At 43.1% G+C, this 26,568-nt stretch overlaps 1 protein-coding gene across 5 annotated transcripts in view; it reads left to right on the forward strand.

Annotated features, from left to right (window-relative positions):
* Positions 1-26,568, forward strand: part of LOC126299091 (Bardet-Biedl syndrome 2 protein homolog) — a 159,376-nt gene that overhangs the window by 122,078 nt on the left and 10,730 nt on the right. For all 5 annotated transcript variants that reach the window (XM_049990763.1, XM_049990766.1, XM_049990764.1 and 2 more), the window contains one exon: positions 11,899-12,031. In XM_049990763.1, coding sequence (XP_049846720.1) covers positions 11,899-11,999 — 101 coding nt within the window. In that variant the 3' untranslated portion in view covers positions 12,000-12,031. The remainder of the gene's footprint in view (positions 1-11,898; positions 12,032-26,568) is intronic.

Genomic DNA, 26,568 nt, shown 5'->3' on the forward strand with positions numbered 1-26,568 from the left:
CTCCCGCATGCCCACTATACGCCCCCGTTCAAAGTCCGTCAAATGCACATACGGTTCACGTCCACGCTGTCGCGGCATGCTACCAGTGTTAAAGACTGCGATGGAGCTCCGTATGCCACGGCAAACTGGCTGACACTGACGGCGGCGGTGCACAAATGCTGCGCAGCTAGCGCCATTCGACGGCCAACACCGCGGTTCCTGGTGTGTCCGCTGTGCCGTGCGTGTGATCATTGCTTGTACAGCCCTCTCGCAGTGTCCGGAGCAAGTATGGTGGGTCTGGCACACCGGTGTCAATGTGTTCTTTTTTCCATTTCCAGGAGTGTATATGCAGCCATCACTATAGGGCATGTTGAAGTAAGAATTATTCTGAATGCACTATAGTTTACCACTTACTGAGCCAGTCATTGTTTTCACATGCTTGTGGCAGTCTGAGGCATTTTGTTGCTTCTGAACAAGAGAAGCGAATCTGTGGTGCCTTTGGCAGCTTTGAACTGCCAATGTTGAGGGATCCATAACTGGTACAATACTCCAACCTCTGACCAATATTGTCAACAAAATTGTATGGTCTGTTTCTGCATAACAATAAGATTGTGATCTTTCATGTTGCTGTCACATTTCATTGTCCAACATTACTAATCACTGCATACATTTCTCTTCTAGCTATTAGTCCCATTACACATCACTGTGATAGCAATAAGCCCTCTGTTATATTACAATCGTCAGTCTGACAATTGGTTTCGTGCACATCTTTATGAGTCTATCTTGTGCAAGGCTCTTCATCTCTGCATAACTGCTGCACCTTCATTCATTGAAATTTGCTATACAGTAGCCAACCCTTGGTCTTTCTCTACAGTTTTCACACACACACCCTCCCATACTTTCCTCCATTACCAAATTGACAGTTGCTTGATGCTTATAATATCACCTACTATAACACAAAACCACAGTGTGCTGTAATAAACTATGGTGCTGTCTCTACCCGCTTCGAGAAGCTAATGACTAAGGCCCATATTTTAATGACAAGTAATACTTTGTCCTGAATTTGAGGGTGAATTTTACAACAATTTATTCGTGAATCTAGGTATTTTGGAGTAAAAAAATGTATTCTAATTGTCCTTATAAAGCCATATTTACAATTGTTTTTAAAATGGTTATATTTTGGCCAACTATTGCCTAAAATGCATATATTTGTTGTATCTGTAAAAACACAAGAATAAAAGCATAAAAATGTTGCTCACATGACAGTTTCAGATGATATTATCACACATTATTTATCAGGACTATAGAGACAAGTAGCGTGACACACCATTTTGTTCGCTGATGTAAAACATTGGAGCACAGGCTTGACAAAATGCTCTGGAAGCCAACAAAGGTGGCTTCAGAACGTAATAAACATCACACATTGTGGTCACATTATACAACCTGAATACAGTTGCAGTCTGGTTCAATATCATGAAGTTGTGAGGTTTTGTTTGTGGTTATGGAGAGAAGTTCTTCAGCACTGATGGGGAAATGTTATTTTGCAAACTATATAAAGTTAAAGTTAGTGTAAAAAAGCACTTTAATGTACAACAAAACTGTAATCCCACCAAACACAGGAACTGTGTAAAGAGAAGTGCTGAAAATGACAGCAGACAAATGCTGTCATTTGAGCAGACAGGTCCATCTTCAACTGTGCAATCATCTTTCGAGGACTTGCGTGAGATGATGGTGTATTTTAGCATCCAATTGGAGAAGATTTCATGCTTCTGAGAGTTCTTGGAGAAGTACACAATACTTACAGTTCCAGAAGAATCTGCTTTTAGAAAGAACTGTTTATCTGTGTGCTACGAGGAGATGCTCAACAAAATACAAATTAGTGTTTCTGATCAAAAGGTCTGGGTATCCGTAAATGAAACCACTGATGTGGGTGGGTGTTACATTGCAAATGTTAAATGCTCCACTTCACGTGTGAAGTTCTCAAGAGAGTAAACAGCTTGACAATTGCCATTTTATTTGACAGCCCTATGAAGCGACTGTGGCCAGATAGTGTGAACAGAGACAATGTTCTGCTGCTAATAACAGATGGTGATTCATACACGGCTGAAGCAGCCAAGGGGCTTCAGATTCTCTACCCCAGTACATCACTTGCCGTGCACATACATTACAATGAGTTGCAGAAGAGGCGTGATCAAATTACCCTAATGTGGACAAAGTGATTTCCTGTAGCAAGAAAACTATGTGAAAGCTCCACAATGGCTGCAAAAATTCAAGGAACACCTTCACTGCCTCTTCTCACATGATGGGGTTCCTGGCTTCATGTTTCTGACTGGTACTGCACCAAGTACACCAAAATGACGACAACCTTTGTGACCTTGATAATGATGAATCAAGTGCTATGAAAACTGTGAAAGATGTATTTACAGATACCTTTTCTGAAAACTTGACATATGCCAATGCCAACTTTTCAGTGATATCAAAAGCATCCACAACTGGTAGCTGCTGGTACTCAACTGTGTGACACTCTGGATAGTGTGGAACATGTGCTGTGTGAGTTTGCTCCTGCTGACAAAGTGAACAACAAATTGCAAAGTTTTCTCCAGTGGAATCATGGATATTCTAATGTGCAAGATTAGTGACACTCTTTCTGCAAATGCGACAACATTTGAAGACAGTGAACCACAGCTGGCCTGTAGTGACCTCACCACATTCAAATATACTCTTGTGGCATTTGTGATGTGAGACAAGAGGTGTGAAGTGCAAAATGATCCCCTGCAGCAGCCATAGATCTTCAAAAATGGAAAATCTGAAAGTGCACCTTGGGATCAGTGCAATTCTCCAGAAACAGAAGAGTGACAGGACTTGGTAACTATTTTGAACACTTTAAACAAGTGGTGTGCAGTAGTAAAAGCACCACTCTGTTGTTTTAATAGGTTATATAGTTTGCACTTAGCTTTTTTTTCGGACATATACAAGGATTTCAAAAATATGTGCTAGTTAGTTTCAAACATTGTTAAAAGTAAGTACTATACTCACAATTTGTTCAGAAGCTAATTTGGTGTATATATATATATAAAATCAACAAGTACATTTTTGACATGTGGAATAATCGGGTCTACTGCCGAATGTTTGTGTCGCTCTGGCACAATATTTCGGCCACGTAACTTGTTGCCTTCTTCAGGTGCTACCTGAGACTGCCATATTGGAGGATTTTGTCCAGTATTTGTGCCCAGAGGGTGCTGGGTGCTATCTCTGCCATCCTTGCCCTCCTGGGGCTGCTTTAATGTGTTGTCTCTTCCCCGGTGATCCCTCGGACGTCCGCGTCCGACTTGCTTGCCATCTGTGGCAGCTGTCTGAGGGCCGTCCTGTGTCGGGCATTCCGTTCGCGGTCCACGTCCACCTGGTGCTGCTCCTGAGCTGTTGGCACTTCCCTGGTGCTCCGACGGTCTTCCGCACTCGGCTTCTCCATCATCTCCGGTCGTGGTGGCTGTCAGAGGCCCGTTCTGCGTCGGGAGTTGCAGTCGCGGTACGCGCCCACCTCGCGCTGCTCCTGCGGTGTTACTACTTCTTGAGGAATTTCTTGGTTCATTTTGTTGGGCCCTGATAAGCTCCAGAGCCAGACTCCACACTGAGCTAAACTGGTAACTGCTGTCTCGGTTTATTAGGTTCTCTGTGACCTTGATCTCGATGGCTTTCTTTATGACACTGTCCCAAAATCTTGGAGTTTGTGTCACAAGTTAGGTGTTGTTGTAGTCCATTGAGTGACCGAGCTCCAGACAGTATCCACTATGGCAGATTTGGTTGCCTGTCCGAGTCTGGTGTGCCTCTGGTGTTCTTTGCACCTGATGTCAACTGTCCTGGTTGTCTGGCCAATGTATGATTTTCCACACTGGCATGGGATGTTGTAAATGCCTGGTTTATGTAGCTCCAGGTCGTCCTTCACACTCCCTAACATTGTCCCAATTTTGGAGGTTGGACGGAAGATACTGTTTATATCATATTTCGAAACAATTCTGCTGATCTTTGCAGATGGCACTTTGGGGCACAGTGTGTATCGTAAGCCCACCCACACGGATTTATACCTTCAAGCCAGTACCTGCCACCACCCGGTACAGAAGAATGGAGTCTTGAAAACATTACTTCACAGGGCTTGGACTCTGTTGGATATGGAAAGTCTGGCCACAGAGATAGAAAATCTACAGAAGACCATCAAGATCAAGGTCACAGACAACCTAATAAACCGAGACAGCGGTTACCAGCTCAGCTCGGCGTGGAATCCGGCTCTGGAGCTTATGAGGGCCCAACGAAAGGAACCAAGAAACTCCTCAAGGAGTAGTAACACCGCAGGAGCAGCGCCAGGTGGGCGCGGACAGTGACTGCAACTCCCGACGCAGGATGGGCCTCAGACAGTTGCCACAGATGGCAAGCAAGTCGGGGGCGGACGTCTGAGGGGGCACCGGGGGAGAGACAACACATTACAAGCAGCACCAGGCGGTTGCAGACGGCAGAGAGAGCACCCAGCACCCTCTGGGCGTAAATACTGGACAAGATCCTCCAATACAGCAGTCTCAGGTAGCACCTGAAGAAGGCAATGAGTTACGTGGCTGAAATATTGTGCCAGAGCAACACAAACATCCGGCAGTAGACCCGATTATTCCACATGTCAACATCTCGCCGGGAAAGCCTGAAGAGTTACAAGTACATTTTGAAATAAATGTATGTATCCATTTATTTTACTTTTATATATTTTTATAAGTTTTGGATCTAAAATGTTTGCAGATATCGCTGTTTTTTAGGTCATTAAAATCTGGACACTACTGACGATACATTTTCTTTGTATGTTACTTTTTAGGAAGTAAACTGATGGGTTCGATTGAGAACAGCTTGTGAATTACAGACGATATGGTTTATTACTGGAAGCACTCGTGGCATGCAACAACCACCCTACCTCGGAATGCACTGTCAGAGGGCAAATGCTCAAATTGCAGCGGCAGCTGCAGTAACCTAATAAATAATGTGTGATGAAGCAAATCAATAAATTTACAATCAAAGGTCACAAAGAAAAACCAGTATATTGTCATGGTAGGAGAAAGGATCCTCAGACCTAAAAAAAGAAAAAGAAAGTAAAATGGAGAGGGGGGGGGGGGGGGGGTCTGGGAATCCATGGCAGTGTGAAATTAATCAGTAAAGTAAGTCCTTAGTAGATAGGAAAGAAGGAATAATTAAATACTGCATAATGGTAAATTAACAGGCACTTGAATCATCTACACTTTATGGATGTCATCATATGAAAAACAACTTCAAAGAATAAGTACATATGATATCAAATAAAAATCTCTAATATATGGTATCCAAGGAAATGTTGGCAGAAAAAGATAACAAATGCAACTGTTTACAGAATGTGTCTGTTAAATGGAACTGTAACAGCTACTTACAGGCACATTGTTAATGCATAAATCCATAAATATTCCATCAGACAAAAACAGAGGCACAATTTGTAATCAGAATGATCATGATATACAAATGTCATCTTATTACATAGTCACGTAATGAGTGATCATGTCATTAGTAAAGTTTATACCCAAAACATATAATATTTTCAAATTAAATACAGAAACTGTAATAGTTGGTAGATTCAGAAATGAAGAAATGGAAGTAGGAGAGTGCATAGGTAAATTTGTGAGACATGTACCTAAATACTTAAATCTCTCAGTGTGAGATGTCCATATCATACTTTACGTTGCACTATTTTATCTTATCATTGACTGCACTTACGGGTGTTGTGCTGTGTTGAGAACCTAACCGAAACTGTGAATGCATCATACGTAAGTGAAGACTCATGTTGTCTCCGTGTTCCATGTAGCTTTGTTGACAGACAGCCTACCTCAGTGCTGGCAGACGAGTGCACTGCCTGGTCCATATGGCACAGAACAGTGGCATCGTGAGTTACTGCACCTGGTCGCTCCAGTAGACTGATAAACTTCTTATTGCTGTAAGATTGAGACTGAACTTCTATCACCTCATCATTTCTCTCTTCACTGTGTTGTTTACTGCCCATTGTATTGTCCGGCTGTTCAGTTTTTGTCAGTTCTATAAGCTCATTCTTCAGTTCCTTGAATAACTGTTGCATGTCATCATGAATGTCAGTTACTTTTTGATACAACATTTTTTCAAATCAGTTTCCAATTTTTTATCATCATTTGGTTTTTTATCCAAATTTTGCTCATGATCATAAAGTCGTTTATTAGTATTGTCTAGCCTTATGTTCAATATTTTGATTATTATCATAGAGGCTTTTTACCCAGTTATCATAAAAGTTGGATTATTACATCAAACTTGGCAATATTATTGATATGATTGCTGTCTGTGCCTGCCTCTCATGTTTCAAGGTCTGTGTTTGAATTTGAACTTTCATTTTCCGTTGTCTCTACAGTTCAAATTCTGTTAATTAATCCCAATTCATTAATAACATCCATGTTCAAAATATCCCAATCTCTACTGTTCCCCTCATTGATTAGGTTATGATTCTCAGTTTGATTACCCATTGTTATTCAAATATGTATACTGCACACACAATTTATAGCGAACTTATTATTAATTGTCTTTATATTTTTCCTGTCCAGAGTGGCTTGAAAAATGGAGACAGCACTGAAAATTATGAATTCACTTGCCATACAGTGACGCTGGCAATCAGGCACTGAATCCAAAGATTTTTGCAGGATGTGACATCCTTGTCACCAGTCCCAATTAATAACACCACAGTTTGGTGTTCTATATTAAATGATGATGATGCCTCTCTCCACTCCAAGGAGCTAATGACATTTTTTCTTTCGCTAGTACTCTTTAGGAAGTGGACAGTGACAGGTTCGAGTGAGAACAGTTGTTAGCAAATGGCAGACTTTATTACCAAAATCAATACTCATTTCAAACAATTTTAAGGAAACTCAGCTTTATCAGCATTCCACTTGCCATGATACGATTAACCATTTTATCCTGAAACTTTTCAACTGTCAGAATGTGATGCATATGAAAACATAACATGGAGCGCATCCAGCCAATGCCAGAATACCCCCCCCCCCCCCCAAATCACACACCACACACACACAGAGTGAGAGTGAGTCTGAGTCTATTATTGAACATGATATGCGATGAAGCAGATTACTAAGTTTATGGCAAAATGCCACAAACAATAACCAGTATATCATTGTGGTAGGAACCCTTTCTGTTAATCAGGTTGTACCATAATGTATTTCCCAGTTTGATTCAGTACCTTTTCATTAGTTATCCTATCTACCCATCTAACCTTCAGCATTTTCCTGTAGTACCATGTTCCAAAAGCATCTGTTTTCTACATGTCCAAAACTGTGGGTCACCCACATTTCACTTCCACACACAAAACTACATTCCAGACAAATACCTTCAGGAAAGACTTACCACCATTTAACCATACTTTTCTCCAAATCCAAAATTGAGAGTTTTTCCCCAAAATTTCATGCCCAGAAGTAGGGCATTCGTAGGATATGATGCGGAGTTTTTCTTTTCTTTACCAAATAGAGCATTGAGCTTCCATTCAGCTGTAACTCTGCTCTCTGCCATGCCTACTGCTTTGACCTTGAACGTACACATTGTGCTTTGAGGGATATTGTATGACAGCAAGAACTGTTTGTGGTGGCAATTTTTTTTCTTTCTTTCTTTTTTTTTCAGTTGATTTTTGACTTTGGAGATACCACTTCTAAACTGCATAGTAAAGTGTGTAATGAATCATGATATGGATCAAAGTGGTTCAACATCGAATTTTTAAACAGGATGCAGACAATACTATGGTGTAACTTTTAGAATCATTGTTGTATGGCATGCAGAAGCAACAAATGATTGTGCGGCATCCAGTAAGTATGGAGCTGCAGAAGTCAATGTTTGGAGGTGGCAAAAGGGCAAAGGACATCTGAACTATTTTCAAAGTTTCTGAATCACTTTGGGAGTGTAATGATTCATCTATATCTTTGGCAAATAATGTGTTATTTGTGGCAGTATTTGTTGCAGTAATACTAAACAGATTCCTTCTGGTCCCATGACATACTTTTTCTTGAACTCAAGAGCTGTTGAGCTTCATGCCTACATGGATAACTGATGACACCGTTGATATAATTGGCTCTTAATTCAGCTATGTGATTGATGTGTAATCATAAATCAGCAACTATATTATCATGGAGGGGTTTATACAGCACATATTCTAATATTTTCCCCCACCCTTTAGTCATTGCGCTGTCATTAAACCTCATTGTGGGTGGTGTCAGCAGAATTAGAAATACTCTATCAGTAGTTTACATGACACACCAAACATTCTGCTTTCGAATAAGATGTTCTACCACCACCACCACCACCACCACCACCACCACCACCACCACCACCACACCTGTTTCGGTGTTTTAGAACATTGTATGTATTTGGTTTTCATCCATCTCCGAAGCTGAGTGGTCAGCACATCTAATTGTCATGCAGAGGACCTATGTTTAATTCCTGCTACTGACAGGGTTTTTTCCTTTGTGGGAGGACTGGAATTGGGTCCACTCGTAATGCCCCTTGAAAAGCTACTAGAGTGAGAAAGAGCAACTCTGAGGTCTGAAAAATCGACAGCAGCCTGGAGGGCTGCATACTGACCTCATATCTCTCCATACTGCTTCCAAGTGATGCCATATAGCAGAGGATGACACAACACCTGGGCTGCATCACACAGTCCTCTGGGCCTGATTGCAGAGTTTAGAGATTATTATTACAATATTATTATTATTTTAATTATCAATTATTTACTTTCCATATATCTATATAATTGGGACCTAATCTCTCACGTCATAGTCTTCAGGCACTTCCACTTTGTGTTCTAAACTGTTAATTCTTGGTTAACTTGGTTAACTACACCCTTTGTGGCTTTGTGATAATGTTAAACACTGCATATTCTGTATAAACGAGACTAAAATTTAATCTTTTAGTGCATACAGCAGTGGATTTCATTAATCTGTTGCAGTCTCTTTTAATTAAGGCCTGTCATCTTGTTCCAAGTGCACCATTTGCATTTATTGTGTCTCTGCTGTGATATAAATACTGTTATGGTCATTTGCCATTAAACCCTCAAGAATTAGCCAGTTGTTAATAGTGTTTTGTTTTAATTAGTTCAAAGTTTATATTGTTGTAGGTAATCCTCGTTGAAGACCTCAACGTACATGGTGCTTCCATGTTGTAGAAGACTATATAGGTTGCTGTGTTCTCTGGTTTCTAAATTGACCTGCTCACTTTATTTCCAGTTGTGGGATAACAGCTGCTATCTCATAACTTCGTCCTATCACTAAACTTTGATGTGATTGGAGAGAGAGAAAAATTCTAACTTATAGAAATGTAAGTTTATTTCTTCATTGCCATAGTTCAAAGTGTACACTATTAATAACGTGGTCTTTGCCACCCTCTGGAAGTTCTCTCTCTTGTGCCGGGTTCTATTTTTATTCTGGTTATTCTAATTTGTCCTTGCCTCATTTTGTCTAGAATGTGAAAAGCCTCAAAGATAAACAACACAGCACACTGGTCTGCCATATTTTGAATCGGTGTCATACTCAGTTGTTGTTGGGGAGCTATATAGGGTTTGTGATGTGGTTATATATTCAGTGTTGTGCAATCTTTGTTGTTATGGTAAATCTATATTGTGTGGAGGTGAAGGCCATGTGTTTCTTTCCCTATTTATTTTTGTATTTATATTGTAAAATGCTCTCCTCTTATTCCTCATTTTTAGAGAGTGGTTTGCATTTGAATACTTGCCCAAAGGAGCATTTGCAATTCAATTCCCTTCCCACTACATGTTCAGTCAATTACTGCTGCCACAGTCATTGAGATAAAATCTGTAACACTTGAATATATATTTTACTAACTATACCCAGCGAATTTCGTTCCGCCTCTGAAAATCTTTGTGTGTTATAGGTGACCTGGCAAACATTGTTTTGCCATATAAATTATCTCTAGTCTATGAGAATAATGTATACGTGTAACACAATATATAAGTCTAACATAATAGCGTTGTTGGTGGGAGCTCATGACACAAACAATAATAATGGGCAAAAACTGTGTTGGGAGTGAGAAGAGGCTTAGGGGGAAGTCCGGCAGTATCGGCCTCTATTAGTTCTAGCGTTTGTACGGTAGATTTCACGGATTTAACAATTGCATCCGATACATGGCTCGCCCATGAGCATACAAACATAGCGGCAATTTCGTGTTGAAACGTGTTTGCCAGCATTATGAATAAGGCCAAATGGACATGCACAGATTTTTATCATATGTAAAAATATTGTATGTTGTTCCACTAAAAGAATTTGATCGTATGATGTATTTAAATCGATGCTTGTGCGCCAGGCCTAAATGTCTGTTTGGCTAATGACACGTGCTACCTAGTTAAACTTCTCGGTCTAGTTACGTCGATTCAAAGAGGAATATTCGAGTCATTGCTTTTGGTACGTTTTCTTCAATTACCAATTACCTATCTATCGAATAGTGAAAGACTGTCACCGGTAGACACCTGGCAGGGATAATTGATCAGTTATCGACCTGGGTTGAAAATTGTTAAATTACTAAAATCGCTATTAAAAAATAGTAGTTGGTGGTGGAAGGGTGAAAATTTAGGGTTGTGTGTGTTTTTTAATGCCACATCATAAAAAATAAAAATAGAAAGTTCTGTCCAAATAACAAGAAAAAAATTTGGGGTGGACCACCCTTATCACTTAGGGGTATGAAAAATAGATTACGGCTGATTCTCAGACCTACAAAATATACATGTAAAATTTCATCAGAATCGATTGAGCCATTTCAGAGGAGTGTGTCAACTGACACTGTGATACAAGAATTTTATATATAAAGATAAGGATTTAGCTCCTACCAGTATTGCAATTATGGGGAAAGGTGGTGTACTGGTGAAGCCACCAGATTATTTTAGTCCATCTGTAAAACCTCTTTTGTCTATAATAATTTATGTACCTATTAGCCTCTTTTCTGGTATTTATAATCTTTTGAGAAGTTGATTCCAAATACCTTTTTGAAAAAGGTTCTGGAATGAGTGGTTATGAGTTCTTCACAGTATGGCATAACATATTAGTGTTTTCTTTATTCTTGTGGTCAGGTGTTCATACAGTGCATATTTTGCCTATTAGCCTAGAGAAATATAATAAATAGTTATTTTTCAGTAGTAAATCTACTGAGACCTTTAGCATTCAGAGCAGGATTTACAGCAATGCCCTGCATCATGTACAATAATCATTGACAATACCTGTCTGATAGAGAGGATAAATACATAACACTTTAGAAGCAAAAGATTCAGAGTGCACAGATATTGAGTTCTTGCGTGAATTTCTGTTGCTGACTCTTACTTCTAAAGCACACAATTTCTTTACCTATGTGATGCTAAATTATGCTTAATTTTGTTTCGATATCATTGTGTAACAGATATAGTACTGGCTTTGAGGGATTGTCAAAACCACTATTAATTCATCAAATGCACAACTGTATTTTTGCATATTATTGTTTTTCATAGCAGTGTTTTTAAAAAGTGAATTTTGACCCTTTTGCAGTGCAATGCAAATATAAGGTTACAGATGCATAGGGAGACATGATTACTTTATACATAAACCACTTTCAGAGGCTGTGTTCCACATTTGATGTAGTATCTAATTGCGTATATAACTGCATATGGTGTTTGGGTAAATGCTATGTTTTTCTCCTTCTCCTGTCTGTGAAATATTAATTCATTTCAGTATCCGTGATTATATTTATTTGATCCTTATTCTGTAGAAATATTGCATATTATGGTCTGATGTTCTGGATTTTAATTTCTTGAACTTGTAGAAAGGAAACTAATGCTTCCATATTTTTAATACTGTTCCCTTTCAGTTGGCAGGTTTAAAGTCTCAGTCATCAATGCTTGTCGTATGGCACTGAAAAATAACAATGTCAGTCTGCTTGTAAAAGCGATAAGAATAGGAGAAGTATAATTACAATATACCTTGAATCAGACACATATAAGGTAAACATTTTATTTTATTATTTGTTATTTTTTGTGTGTGTTATCTGTCCAATTTTAGGTGCTTTGCTCAGTTTCATTTCGTAGACTAATGCATGTGTCTTTAAGCCCAGGCTGTAGATTTGCTTATTACCTCTAGCATTACTGGCACCGTAACTACCATCACCACCACCTTCATTGTATAGCATTGCTTCTCATTTTTCTCTTCCTACTTTCTTAACTGCCTTTGTTGTGTGCAGCTGTCTGCACTTTAAATTTAATATATTGATTTATTGTACCTGGTATCCTGTATCTAAACATATATCTTTCTTGAAGTACTCTTTAGCAGTATCATTACGGGACATGATAATACTTTCTTATTTAATTGACATGATATGTCACATAGAATAATTCTACATATGTTGGTTTACTTAATTATCACCTTTTGTTGTAACTACAGTACATATACAGGGCAGCCAGAAACAGTCTGAAAAGTTGTAAGAGTGTTGCAGGAGAGGCTGTACTGAGAAATCATTAAGGAAAAAATTTGATATGTTGCACCATTTCAGAGTTATTTAGCATTGAAGTTAGCCAATCACATTGTTGCACACACATATTCAAGAAAGCTGCCAGGGACAGAGACAGAAAACTTGTTTTTTGTTCAGTTTCCTCAGACTGAACGAACATAGCTTTTGCTCATCCAACTTAAATTTATTACTTCTGAAAAAGGTACATTTTAACTTTTATAGAGCATTTGAACAAGTGGGAACACACAGGCCTACATTTGTCTGTATGTTACTGCATTTTAGCATGTGCAAGTGCTTGAATTTGTGTAACAACCTGATAGGCTAACTTTAATTATAAATAACGTGGAAACTGCACAATGTATCAGTTTTTCTTCTTAACAATTATTTCTTCGTGGAACCTTCCTTGCAATGTTGTACACATTTTTCAGACTGTTTCTGTCCACCCTGTATTTTAAATAGTACATTGTATCTGTTACAGATGATAACTGGCTAAAAATTAATTTTGAGGTTGTCTTAAAACTGGGAATGAAGGGCACTCATTTAGATATTTTATTGGTATAGAGAAACGATAGAGAAGCCATACCAGATCACTGTTACCAGCCAGCCATTATTATATTTTTTGTAGTTTACGTCTCTCTCTATGCAGTTTAACTAAATCCCAGTAATAGATATAGGAGGGAAAGTTCTGGCAGAAAATAAATAATTTAGGAGCAGATGTAACAACTTGCTGGGTAGTAGAGACATTGAGTCATCAATAGGCATACAACCAAATTGAAAACCTTGCTAGCTTTTGGACAAAATCTTTTTTGTGCTAGAGTTCATACACGCACGTCCGCACTCCCTCCCCCCTCCACCCCCCCTCCAAGCCCCTTCCTCCCCCTCCATCCACCCCCCCCCCCACCCACCCATACACACACAGCTAGTGAAGTGAGTGAGGGGAGAAAAGATATAGGGAGCCATGGAGTGGGAGGGAGCATTGGGAAAGAGAGGCTGGCAGCAGGTGCATGAGATAGGAATGCAGGAGGAAGAGTTAGCAGGAAGAAGGTGGTGGTGATGTGAGGGAAGGGATTGGAAGTGGGGTGACAGAACAGAGGAAAGGGAGATTAGGTGAGGGGATATGGATGCAGTGGGTTATCAAAAACTGAGACCAGGAGGTTTATGAGAACTAACAATATTTTGCAAGGACAACTCCAATCTGTGTGACTAGTGCTGAGGGGAATGATCCAGATGGCACAGGTTGTGCAGTACGAGTTGAAATTGAGTGTGTTGTGCTCAGCACAGGGTTCCACCAGTTGGTGGTAAAACATGCCACAGTTTGGCAGAGACCATTAGCATGGGTGGACAGATGTTTGGTGGTCATGTCCACATAAAATGCTGAGCACAAATACCAGCAGAGGTGGTGTATGATGCTATATGACATGGCTGCTTTAGCTAGTGGTCCTACCTCTGATGGGATAACATAAGCCCATGATAGGACTGGAGTAGGATGTGCTGGGTAGGTGAATTGGACAGGTCTTGCACATGTGTCTACCACAGGGATATGAACCATGCGCCAAGTGATTCTGTAACAGCATGGTCCACAGCCAAGTATCATGTTTAGGGCATTAGCAGCATCTTCATCAGCTGCAGATGCAGCACCCAGTTGTAGCACCAAGAAGGAACCATGTGCTTTCGCAGTTCCACTCACCGCTATGGTAGTGACAGCCAGGCCTAGGTCACTGGCCCCTTTTTGTGGCTTCTCTCTAATGCTCAGCCCCGGGCCGCAATATTTAAACCCATCGTGGTCAGCCCGGCATCATTGAACAGTTGGACTGTGCCGGGATGTCCACCAGACGGTGACAGTCAACGCCACCACTGGTGCCAGACCTTGAACTTTCGACCTTCACGTGACTGCTCAGGAACTAGGCAGGTCTGCTGCCATCATGGATCTATAAGACTGGGATCCAGCTATTGCTGCATTTTCTGAGGTTCAATCTGAGGCTTCCTTCACTCTGTGCCACTGGGGCAAGATGCAGCCTGCCATATATTCTGTGATGGCAGCCAATGCCCCAGCCAGCCTGCTACAACTGGGAAACTTGACACATTTCTGAAACAGCAGTAGTGTTGGCACATGGCGTGTACTACCACTGACCAGGCTGAAGCTGGGAAGCCAACACACTGGGAGACACCATATCTTTGTATTAACCACACTCGCCACAGATCAATACTAGCAGCGTCGAAGACTGAATGAGTGTAAATAAACAACAGTAAAGAGTTTCTTGTAGCAACAGACACTTTCTCTGCTGCATCATTATACATGGTCCATCATGGAAATCATGTGCTTTTCAAATAAGATTTGCTTAGTTTTGCTAAAAAATATTGTTGTTTGTGGTAATACATAGTGCATGTTGCCCTTTTATGTTTATGTATGATTGCAGCCGGTCCTTACAGTCTGAGTAGTGTCAATTAACATCTGGCATGGGATAGGAATGATTTCCTTCCGGCCTATTGTCTTCACATATTCAAGGCAATGTGGCTTGTTAACATATATTCAGAACTTGAGATATCCTCACAAAGAAAAGCCACATAAGCTTATATCAGGGAAGTGAGAAGGCTAATGAAGATTGCCATATCTGGAGATAAAGTGGCATGGAAACTGCTCCTGTAAGACAGTCTTGTAATTACGAGCTGTATGTGCACTTGTTACATTGTGTTAAAACCATACTTTCCTCATTGCATGTGTGCAATGTCGACATTCTGGGAAGTAGTAGTCTTAGAGTATCATAATGCACTGCTCTGAATAAACAGTCACAGTAATGCTGTTTTTCACATAAAAGAAAGAGCCAATAATGCCCTTCTCCCCAGCTGCACATGTACTGATACATTTGGGCTGTGTTCAGGGGTCTTGTGTAACATCTGAGGATCTTCATGATGCCCAATATCTAGAGTTCTGTTTGTTAATTATTCCATTTAAATGGAAAAAGGTTTCATCACTCATGAGAGGAATTATGTTCTTATTATTGCCTCTGGTTTCAAACATTGTTTCACTGAAGACAAGACACTGTTCATAATCACCTTCAGTAAATTGCTGATGTACCTGAACTTTTTGTAGGTGATAACGAGGATCTTCATGCAGGATCCATTGGACCAGGTAGTTTCTTCTTCAGTACAGAGCCAGCTGTGTTGAAGTTTCCAGGCCACCTCAAAATTGTATTGCCCCCTGGAACAGGTTAGAGGACCAGAGTATTAAAATAGGTGTGGAAGTCATGTGTCTACATCACAGACTCACTGTATACAAAACATCATCGGAGAGCGAATGTACAATGCCCCCCCCCCCCCCCCCCCACACACACACACACACACACACACACACACACACACACACACACACACACACACACACACACTCTCTCTCTCTCTCTCTCTCTCTCTCTCTCTATCTCTCTCTGAGGCCAACCACTTGACTATACCACCCAGTATGAAAACATGGAGTTTCATGACAAATCGTGTATTTCATGTCAGAAGAATCACTGAAGATGAAGATTGTTAAGCAATGGAAGACAGCAGTCGGTTACCTGGTTCTACAGCAGGAACATTCAATGCAATTTGAGGACCGCATCTTTCCAAAGGGGGAAGGGAAGTGGGTAGAAGGATGACTGATGGAAAGAAAACCTATCATAAGAGTTGTAATGGGATGACCGGAGCGGGTGACGTGGTTGCGGTTGTAAGGCATGGCTGGTAGAAGGAGGTGGCTGTTTCTAGCATTATTCCTCTTTATTGTTGTTTCTCCCAATACATTTTCCGGGAGCTCAGCCCCACATCTCGTGTCGCGGTGGAGACGAGCTGATGCACGCAGTCCGGGGAACGTGACACCGCGCTCGGTCAGCAGCTTCGCAGGCGGTAGGAGGTTAGCAGCACGAGGCGCGGCACAGCTCGCAGACACAGCGGCTCTTGATGATGCCGGGAGTCACCAATGCAGCAGCGGGCAACACCCCCCGCTGACCGGTCCTCAGAGACAGCGTCACTGATGACGACGACGTGACTGCAACTGAATGCTCAGCCGGTCGAACCGAATGCTGACGCCCACCTCTGATGCCCTTAAATAGTGCGGACCACTGCTGAATGCGCCAGTTACGCGGCAGCATGTTTATTAGAAGGTTCTCAATGAGTTGGCTAACGCAACCACGCCTGCGTAATTCTGCTAATGTTGCGTTCTGATGGCTGCCGCACACATACACACACATACCAATGCTCGTTACAAAACTGTGTCATCTGCATAGCACGCCGGCCAGCCTTCATCCGCCATTTGCCATGAGGCTGGGGCATCACGCACTGAAACACACTAAATGACAATTTTGCACCGTATTTCCTAAAAATAGCCCCTTGTCCTCTTCAATTCCTCCCTCGTACAAAAATAATTCGTCCCCGAATTCAACCAAAAAGTCAAAACAAGTACAGTTCACTTCACAAACACCACAAAATGCGGTTGATTCACTATTTACACTGTGTTCAGTCACTTCTATCCTCAGTCTAATCTTTGTCCATAAACATTACTCAGTGTTCTGCTGCAGTGCCTCACAACTGGTCCGTGATTTGGTCTGGACCCTTAGGTTAAAGGTTGGAAGGGGCGGGATTTGGGCCACCTTCCTCTTGAGCCGATACTACACTAATCCTATGACAAAGATAAAAATACAGGTGGCGGTGGTTGATTATCCAATAACTAGTAAGCGTTGCTTATGCTCATTACGGTACTCATGCACTCGTTGAAAAAGATGTTCCATAGTTAGATGCCCATCCTGAGCTGCTAGCGTCCGGTCCAAAGAGGCGAGCAAAGTCGGGTCTAATGTGCTATTCAAAAGAGTGAGATTTTCTTTCATGATGAGTTGCGCCGGTTGGTCGGGTACCTAGATCAGTGTGCGTGTTATGTTTGTGATTGTATCTCCAGTAATCACGGCTGGTAAGCGGAAAGTTGGCCCTGAAACATCACACTGTGTGCCGTTAATCAACAGTCCTTGCGTCTGCAATTCTATTCTTTGCATACTCCCTTGCTTACCCTGCTCGTAACAAATGCAAATAACGATTGTGTTTTCCATTACTGAAAATGCCCAATGTGGACCCACTTGCTGAAAGAACTGCACCACGCCTGGTATAATTTCCTTACGGCATTCCACGACTGGTTCTTGAGAGCGGAATAGAGAATACTCACAAGATTTGAAACAGTGTGTAACAATTTCACGGGGCAGATGGTAACTGGACCTGTTCGACAACGCAGCAAGTCTTGTGCAGTGAGGAATGCATGATCTTGTCTGTTATGTGCCACTAACAGTATTTCCCGTATGGTTAATTATACAAATTTCTGCAAAATTTCACTGGATACATATGCAAGGCATAACATTCAAATTTACAATCCTTACATGTTAGTGGTATTATGATATGAATTCTCAGCAGGGTACCCGTCCGTGTACTGGTAACAGTGGCCATTTTGTAGTACAGAGATAAGTGTTCGTCTGTTAATGTCGTCAGTAGCTCCAGGGATGTGGGCAATTTTGATTGAACTTTCCGTAATCCTTCCCAAATTTGTTCTGAAGGTAACAGTACCGAGGTTAGATGCCCACGCATTACATACAAAAGCTGATCGTAGTAGCTGATATTCCTCCTGTGTGTCATGACTGATTAGCCACCATGGAATGAAGTTCATTAAATGTATCCTCTAATTTACAGATTTTGTTGTCAACCGCCCAAATATTACAGTCCACTCTTAAGGTCCATTGATGTCCGGACATAATTATGTCCCCTTGTTGCGAGAACAAAACACCACTTGATATAAGACGTATCTTCAAGGCTTCAGCTAAGTTGCAACAGCAAAACAGAATAACTATGCTGAGAGATAGTGCACACCTTCCCTCTTCAGCGCAACCCATGATGCTGGAACTGCTGTTCTTACCTGTTCTCTTATTTATCTACTTCTTTCTTATTCTTTTTCTTAGATTCATTTTTATCTCCACTTAAAGTTACTGCAGACAATGAAGGAAGTTCCTCAAAATTCCCCTTGAAAGGCCTAATTTGACTCACATGCACAATAGTAGGGCGAGTTGGAAGCGGTAATTTGAAACTCACCGGCAATGTCATCTCGATCACCTGGAAAGGACCTTGATAACGGGATACAAATTTTTTCGTTTTGCCCTTTGGCACATACGGATTGGTCATCATCACCCATTGTCCTACATGATATTTGGGTAAAGCTGCCTTTCTATTGTGAACTTTGTCCTGTTTCTCTAACACTTTAGTGTTCATTTTTTTCACCTGGTGCCAGATTGTTTTCAACTTTGTGGATAAATCCTTAACAGCCGAAATATCAGTTCCTGGTGGGGTCTTGAGCAATTCAAATGGAGATGGCATCTTCCGACCGAACAGTACTTCATACAGAGACAATCCTGTACTTTCATGCACTTTTGAATTATACACTGCAGTTACAAACGCCAATAGGGTATCCCAGTTGTTGTGTTGAGAATTTACATAATAACTTAACATCTTAGCTGTTGTACGATGAACTCTCTCGATCTGATCATTAGCCTGCAGGTTTAATGCACTCGTTCTCAATTTCTTTACATGCAACAACTTGCATAACTGTTTCATCAAATTGGACATAAAGTTAGACCCTTGATCTGTAATTATGGTTTCAAGTGTTCTGAATTTCAATATCCACCGATGTACCAAGGCATGAGCCACTGTTTCGGCTCGCTGGTCTGGAATAGCTGTCATAGACACATAGCGCGAAAAATGATCTATTATTGTTAAAACATAGTGATTACCCGCTGGTGTTTCCACTAATGGTCCGAAGACATCTACGCCCAGTAATTGGAGAGGTCTATCCATTTCCGGTAGTCGTTGCAATACAATTTTCTGATGACTCAATTCCACCCGTTGAGCACACGGAATGCAATTCTTTACGTACTGATCGATATCTTGCATACGCAATGACCACAAGTAACTCTGTGCTACCCTTCTTTCCGTTGCTCTTCAACCCGAATGGCCAGAAAACATTGAATCACGTGCTTGCCTTAAAATTTTGCTTTGCAATTTTTCTGTTATGACTATGCGTGGACCGTTCTTAGTTTTACAGTACAATATCCCGTCTTCCATGACGGACTGTCGCTGCGAGGTAGATCGTTGACAATCTGTGTCAGCGGTTTGTGCCTCCACCCATTCATTCTCATTTATTCCTGTGCATTCTATGGCGCATGCTTTACGACTCAGACCATCTGCGTTTCCGTGCAATTTACCCGGTCGATTAATCACTTCAAAATCATACTCACTAAGACGCAAAGCCCATTTAGTTAATCTACTTATTGGGTCTTTAAGCCCTAACAACCACTTAAGTGCTGCATGGTCAGTAATCATCTTGAAACATCGTCCATACAAATAACACCAGAAATACGTTATTCCGAAAATTAATGCCAATAACTCCTTCTCGTTTTTTTCTGCATTGTTTGGCTGTGTTGAAGCATATGCTACTGGGTGTTCTTGCCCATCTACTTCCTGAGATAATACGATACCCAAAGCAAAATTGCTGGAGTCACAAGATAATATAAACTTTTTGCCAAAATCTGGAAAATCCAAAACTGGACTAGATGTTAACAAATTTTTTAACATTTAAAAAGCCTCTTCGCATTCTTTTGACCAGTGAAATTTTGCTCCCTTCTTCAACAACTGCGTGAGGGGCCTTGCAATTTCCGCAAATTTTGGAATATACCTCCTGTAAAAATTGGCAAGACCTAAATAGGATTGCAACTATTTAATTTTGTAGGTGTCCGAAAATTCATTACCGCCTCTACAAGTTTTGGATACATGTGGACACCCTCCCGTCCTATAATATGACCTAAATAATGGACTTCTTGTAACAAAAAATGACATTTTTCCGTATGAAGAGTTAATTGCCCTGCTTTCAGACGATCAGAAACTTCGCGCAAATGGTGCACATGTTCTTGCATGTCCTTTGAGAAAACAATTATGTCATCCAAATATACCATACACTGATTGGGTTTCAGCCCTTGTAACACGCTATCTAGTAACCGTTGGAAGGTTGCCAGAGCATTTTTGAGTCCGAAAGGCATTCGCTAATACTGAAAATGACCTGTAGGACTTGAAAAAGCTGTCTTCGGTCGGTCTTCCAGGGCGACCTCCAACTGGCGGTACCCACTTCGAAGATCCAAGGTCGTGAAGTACCGACACTGACCCAAATTATCCAGAGTTTCAGTGAGATTAGGCGTTGGATATGCATCAGATACAGTTTTTTGATTCAGGAAACGATAATCACAACAAAAACTATATGCCTTTTCCCCATCGGGTGATTTTTTACCCACTATTATGACAGGAGCAGACCAGGGACTACTACTGGTTTCTATTATCACATCCCTAAGCTGTTGATTAGTAAATTCTTCCATGACAGGTTGTAAACTTTTTGGAACACAATATGGACGTTTATACATCGGTGCTTCATTCCCAGCCAGTCCACAGTTCGTGGTCGTGCGGTAGCGTTCTCGCTTCCCACGCCCGGGTTCCCGGGTTCGATTCCCGGCGGGGTCAGGGATTTTCTCTGCCTCGTGATGACTGGGTGTTGTGTGACATGCTTAGGTTAGTTAGGTTTAAGTAGTTCTAAGTTCTAGGGGACTGATGACCATAGATGTTAAGTCCCATAGTGCTCAGAGCCATTTGAACATTCCCAGTGGGGATGTAATGATGAACTAATGGTGTGGCGGGCAGTGGACCATGAGAATTAAATAACTCTTTATATTCCGTCAAAAGGTTCTCCATGACTTCTCTGTCTTGCCCTTCTAAATGTGCTGTTTCACCCCTCAGTGGACGATGGTTCAAGCCCCCAGGGGCTCAACATTTCCTTGCTGAGTACGGGCTTGGTGACCCCGAGGTCCTGAGCTGGGGACTGGTCAGCGCCGCCAGTCTCCTGTCACCGTAACCCCCGTACGTGCTTCAGCGACCACCGTATGGCGCAGCGGTGGAATGTTGTGTGCTGCGGGGAATGGTAATGTTGGCTTGACCACCTGGATTGTGAGGAAGGCCAACCTCTATAAAAAAAACCTCAATCTTTCGGTGTGCTCCGCGCCTAGAAGATGCATGACTGTTGGGGTGGAACAGTTGCAAGCGGGCAACCTCTGGGGCACCTGCCGCACTGCAGTTGTATAGGGCTTACTCAAGCACACGGGGCTCTGTCTGAGCGGACCTTTAGTTCCCTAGCTGCTCGTGGCACCGCAATGGACCCTTCGACCTCTACATTTCCCCCTACCAGTGGCTTGGGTGGGCCACTGGTAGGAAAACACACCCCATCAAAAAAGCGGCTATGCACTGTGAGTCCTCCAGCACCAGGTGTTGCTAGAGATTTAACAGACTGTCGTAACGGAGCACATGCTGATAATCAGAATGTGTTTTTGATTATTAAACGGAAGGAGGGTAGCTCTGAGAGGGTTTCTCCCTTTTACATCCACAAGGGTCTTGAGGGAATTGCAGGAACACTGAAATCTGTGAAGCGACTGTGCAATGGGACTCTGTTAGTTGAGACTTCTAGTTCCCATCAAGTCGCTTCCCTTCGGAAAGCAACCTGTCTAGGAGAGTACACTATCGAGACCGAGCTCCACTCCACTTTGAATTATAGTAAGGGTGTTGTGACGTGTAGGGACTTGGTGGATATCTCCATAGACGACTTAAAATCTGAGTGGGCTGGTGAAGGTATTGTTGATGTGCAGCATATTATGAAACGAGTCGATGGGGACCTCGTCAAATCTGACTCATTTATTCTCACGTTCAGTTGCCCGAGACTCCCAGAGCATGTTAAAGCGGGGTTCTTACGTTTGCCAGTACGGCCATATTTCCCCAACCCAATGCGCTGTTTTAAATGTCAGCGCTTTGGGCATACTACGTTGGGGTGCAATGGGATAGCCACTTGTGGTAAATGTGGTCAGCCTGCCCATGACGGAGCCGATTGTTCATCGCCTGTGAAGTGCGTGAATTGCTCTGGGAGTCACCCTGTCTAGAGCCGGATCTGCCCCATCTATCTCGAAGAACGGAAGGTACAGGAGATTAAAACCTCTAAGCACATCCCCTATGGTGAGGCCAAGAAGCTCTTTAAGGCCATGCAACCTCCTGTGTTTTCAACATCTTTCGCTTCCGCTCTACAAATGGCCACTGTTGATACGCAAATGGAGGTTGCTAGTGTTAGCACTAATACCTGCGTTTGCCAGTGCACTTGTGCTGCTGCGGTTGTTTTGCAACCTGCGGCTCTCCCCGCTACGTCGGACAAGGCCGTGGTTGCTGACATTGGGGTACTTGCTGCCTCTCCCCATATGACGCCTTCTGCCCAGGCGAGTAAAGCTCCAACTGTTGACAAGGCTCTGCATTCTAAGCCCCCCAAGACAAAGACGCAGAAGGTGAAGGTTTTGCCACCTGAGGAGACTAGTCAGGATCGGTCTGATGACGAGGCCATCGTACTGTCTGACATCTCCCATGGGTCGTTACCGGAGCTGATGGACATTGATGTCGACTGGGGGCGATCTTCTCGCCCCAGGAATAAATCTCCGGCCAGTATGGGCTCTCCTCCAAAGCACAGAGGCAGGGTGAAAGTTCAGCCACCCTGATAACTGGCTCCCATATTACAGTGGAACCTGAATGGGTTCAGGACGCATGTGGCCGAATTACAACTCCTTGTATGAGAGTGCCCTTTGTGCTTATGTCTCCAAGAGACACATTTTCGGGCCACTGATGCTCCTTCTTTACGGGGCTATACCGTATATCGAAAATATGGTCTGACGGGGGAAAGGGCAAAGGGTGGTGTTGCAGTTTTTGTCCGTGACATGCACCCCGCATTCTGGAAAGCCTCATGATGTCTGAAGAACTGTGCATCCTCAACTCTGGTGCTCCCACTCATTTCTGTACTGCTTCTGGGTCGTCATCGGCTATTGACCTTTCCTTTTGCTCTCCAGCACTCACGGATTCTGCTCTGTGGGAGGCTGCTGCTGACCTCCATTCTAGTGACCACTTCCCCCTTTGGATTCGCCTCCTGGATGATGCTGTGGCATTACCAGTGCCACCCCGGTGGCACCTCTGCAGAGCTGACTGGACACTTTTCAGCTAACTGGCTGTTTTGGAACACCGTGCCAGTGTCCACGAATGGGTAGACCATGTTACAGCCGTGATCTCCCATGCTGCTGAATTGTCAATCCCACGGTCATCCGGTCATCCCAAGAGGCGTCCTGTCCCTTGGTGGACCACTTAGTGCCGCTCAGCCATCCGAGCCCGCCGTGCAGCTCTGCGCTGCTTCAAGTGCCGTCCCTCAGCTGACAATCTTGCGGCCTTTCGGGTGGCAAGGGCCAAAGCGCGGCAAGTGATTAATGAGAGCAAACGATGGTCATGGCAATCATTCTTGAACTCCGTCTCTCGCTCCTAGTTCCATGAAAGTATGGGAAGCCATCAGGAGGATTTCCGGGAAACTCAGCCAACTACCTGTCACGGCATTGCTGCATCAGGGATGTCTCCTCACGGCGCCGAGAGACATTGCCCAGACACTGGCCATGGATTTTTCGGACTCTACCACCACTATTAACTGTGATCCAGATTTCTGCTGCTACCACACTGCCATCGAGAGGGGTCACTTGGACTTCCGGTCTCTAAATTCTGAACCCTACAACTGCCCCTTCACAATGTGGGAACTGGATTCAGCGCTGTCTGTGGCTCATGATACTGCACCTGATCATGATCAAATCTGGTACAGCATGCTGCGGCTGCTATCCAAGGAAGTTCTGAACTGTTTTAATATGATATGGTTATCCGGCACGTACCCTGACTCGTGGAGGGAGGCGATTTTATTCCCCTCCTCAAACCAGGGAAGGACCGAACGCATCCCAGTAGTTATCGAAGTATTGCTTTGACGAGCTGTGTTGGGAAGACGTTGGAACGCATGGTCAACTGTCGCCTGATTTGGCTGCTCGAGACCAGGCCGCTCCTTAGCCCCTCTCAGTGTGGTTTTCAGAGATGTCATTCCACTATAGACAACTTGACCCTGCTTGAGGCCGCCATCCAGCAGGCCTTCCTATGTAACCAGCATTGTCTAGGTGTCTTCTTTGACATTAATAAGGCGTGTGATACTACTTGGCGCCGCCTTATCCTCAATCGACTCCATGAGTGGGGCATTCGTGGCCGTCTCCCCATCTTCATTCGGTCCTTTCTTTCTCGCCACCTCTTTTGGTATCAGGTTGGTAATGTGCTATCTGATTTGTATGTGCAGGAGAATGGTGTTCCTCAGGGCAGCGTTTTAAGTGTCACCCTCTTTGCCGTCGCTATTAACAGTATCACGTCCACTATCCGGGGTCCTGCCCATGCTCCTTGTTTGTGGACGATTTTGCTGTTTTCTGTTCTTCCTCCAGTCTTGTCACTACTAGTCGGCAGTAGCAGCTTATGATAAAGCGCTTAGAGGCATGGACTGCAAAGACGGGTTTTACCTTTTCTGCAGACAAATCTGTGTGTGTTCATTTTAATCGTTCTCGGCGTCCTTTTACCTCCCCTGAATTGCGTCTGAGGGACACCGTTCTTCCTTTTAGAGACACTGTGAGGTTCCTGGGCCTCACATTTGATTCCAAGTTCTCGTAGTTGGCTCACCTTAAAGACCTCAAGGTGCGGGCCCTGAAGGCACTGAATATTTTGAAGTGTCTGAGCCATCGGTCCTGGGGAGCAGGTGGGGCGCGTCTGCTGCAGTTTTATAGGGCTTTCGTCCGATCGCGTCTTGACTATGCTTGCACTGTGTATGGGTCAGCAAGGCCTTTGTATCTGAAGATCCTTGACGCAGTACACCATGAGGGTATCAGGCTGGCCACTGGTGCCTTCCGTACCAGTCCCATCCCCAGCCTGTGTGCTCAGGCAGGGAAACCGCCGCTCACCATCTGGCGGAAACTCCTCATGGTGCGAGGGGTGTGTCATTTCCTTGCCTGTCCCCTGCGTACCCTACCATTGCCCGACCGCCTATAGAACGTCTCTTTTTCAGTCGTCCCAGGGCAACGAGACCATTTGGGATTCGTGCCAAGCATTTGCTTGAGTCCCTTGGTGTGGAGCGTGTGGCCCCCCAATGACAAGGTTTTACTCGCCTGCCTCCCTGGTTGCTCCAGAGGCCCAGCATCCTTCTAGACTTGTCGGAGAACTGGAGGAGCTGCACTCCAGCATTTGTTTTTACTTCCTTATTTTACGATATTTTAAACCGGCATCCGGACCATGTACCTGTATTCCCGGATGGTTCTAAACAGGGGGACTCTGTTGGTTGTGCTGTTGTTTTCCCTGATCAAGTCGTCAAGTCACGGCTTCCTGCGGCGTTTACCATCTTTGATGCCGAATTGTTTTCAATCTTGCGGGCATTGGAGCAGATGAGATGTGTTCCCAGTCTTAAGTTCATCTGTTCTGACTCCCTGAGTGCCCTTCAGACCATGCAACACTTGTACCCAGCGGATCTACATCTACATCAACATGCCTACTCTGCAATTCACATTTAAGTGCTTGGCAGAGGGTTCATCGAACCACAATCATACTATCTCTCTACCATTCCCATTCCACTCCCTAACAGCGCGCGGTAAAAACGAACACCTAAACCTTTCTGTTCGAGCTCTGATTTCTCGTATTTTATTTTGATTATCATTCCTACCGATGTAGGTTGGGCTCAACAAAATATTTTCGCATTCGGAAGAGAAAGTTGGTGACTGAAATTTCGTAAAAAGATCTCGCCGCGACGAAAAACGTCTTTGCTGTAACAACTTCCATCCCAATTCGCGTATCATATCTGCCACACTCTCTCCCCTATTACGTGATAATACAAAACGAGCTGCCATTTTTTGCACCCTTTCGATACGGTCGTCCAGAACATCCATGTTGCCGTACTCCACCTGCAACGGCAGGGAAGGAGGTTTCTTTCTGCTGGGTGCCGGGGCACGTGGGTATTAGGGGAAACGATCTGGCGGATGTGGCTACCAAAGATGCATGTTCCCTCCCTCACGTTGTTGAATGTGC

The sequence above is a fragment of the Schistocerca gregaria genome, chromosome X (genome assembly GCF_023897955.1).
Source record: "Schistocerca gregaria isolate iqSchGreg1 chromosome X, iqSchGreg1.2, whole genome shotgun sequence".
NCBI lineage: Eukaryota > Metazoa > Arthropoda > Insecta > Orthoptera > Acrididae > Schistocerca > Schistocerca gregaria.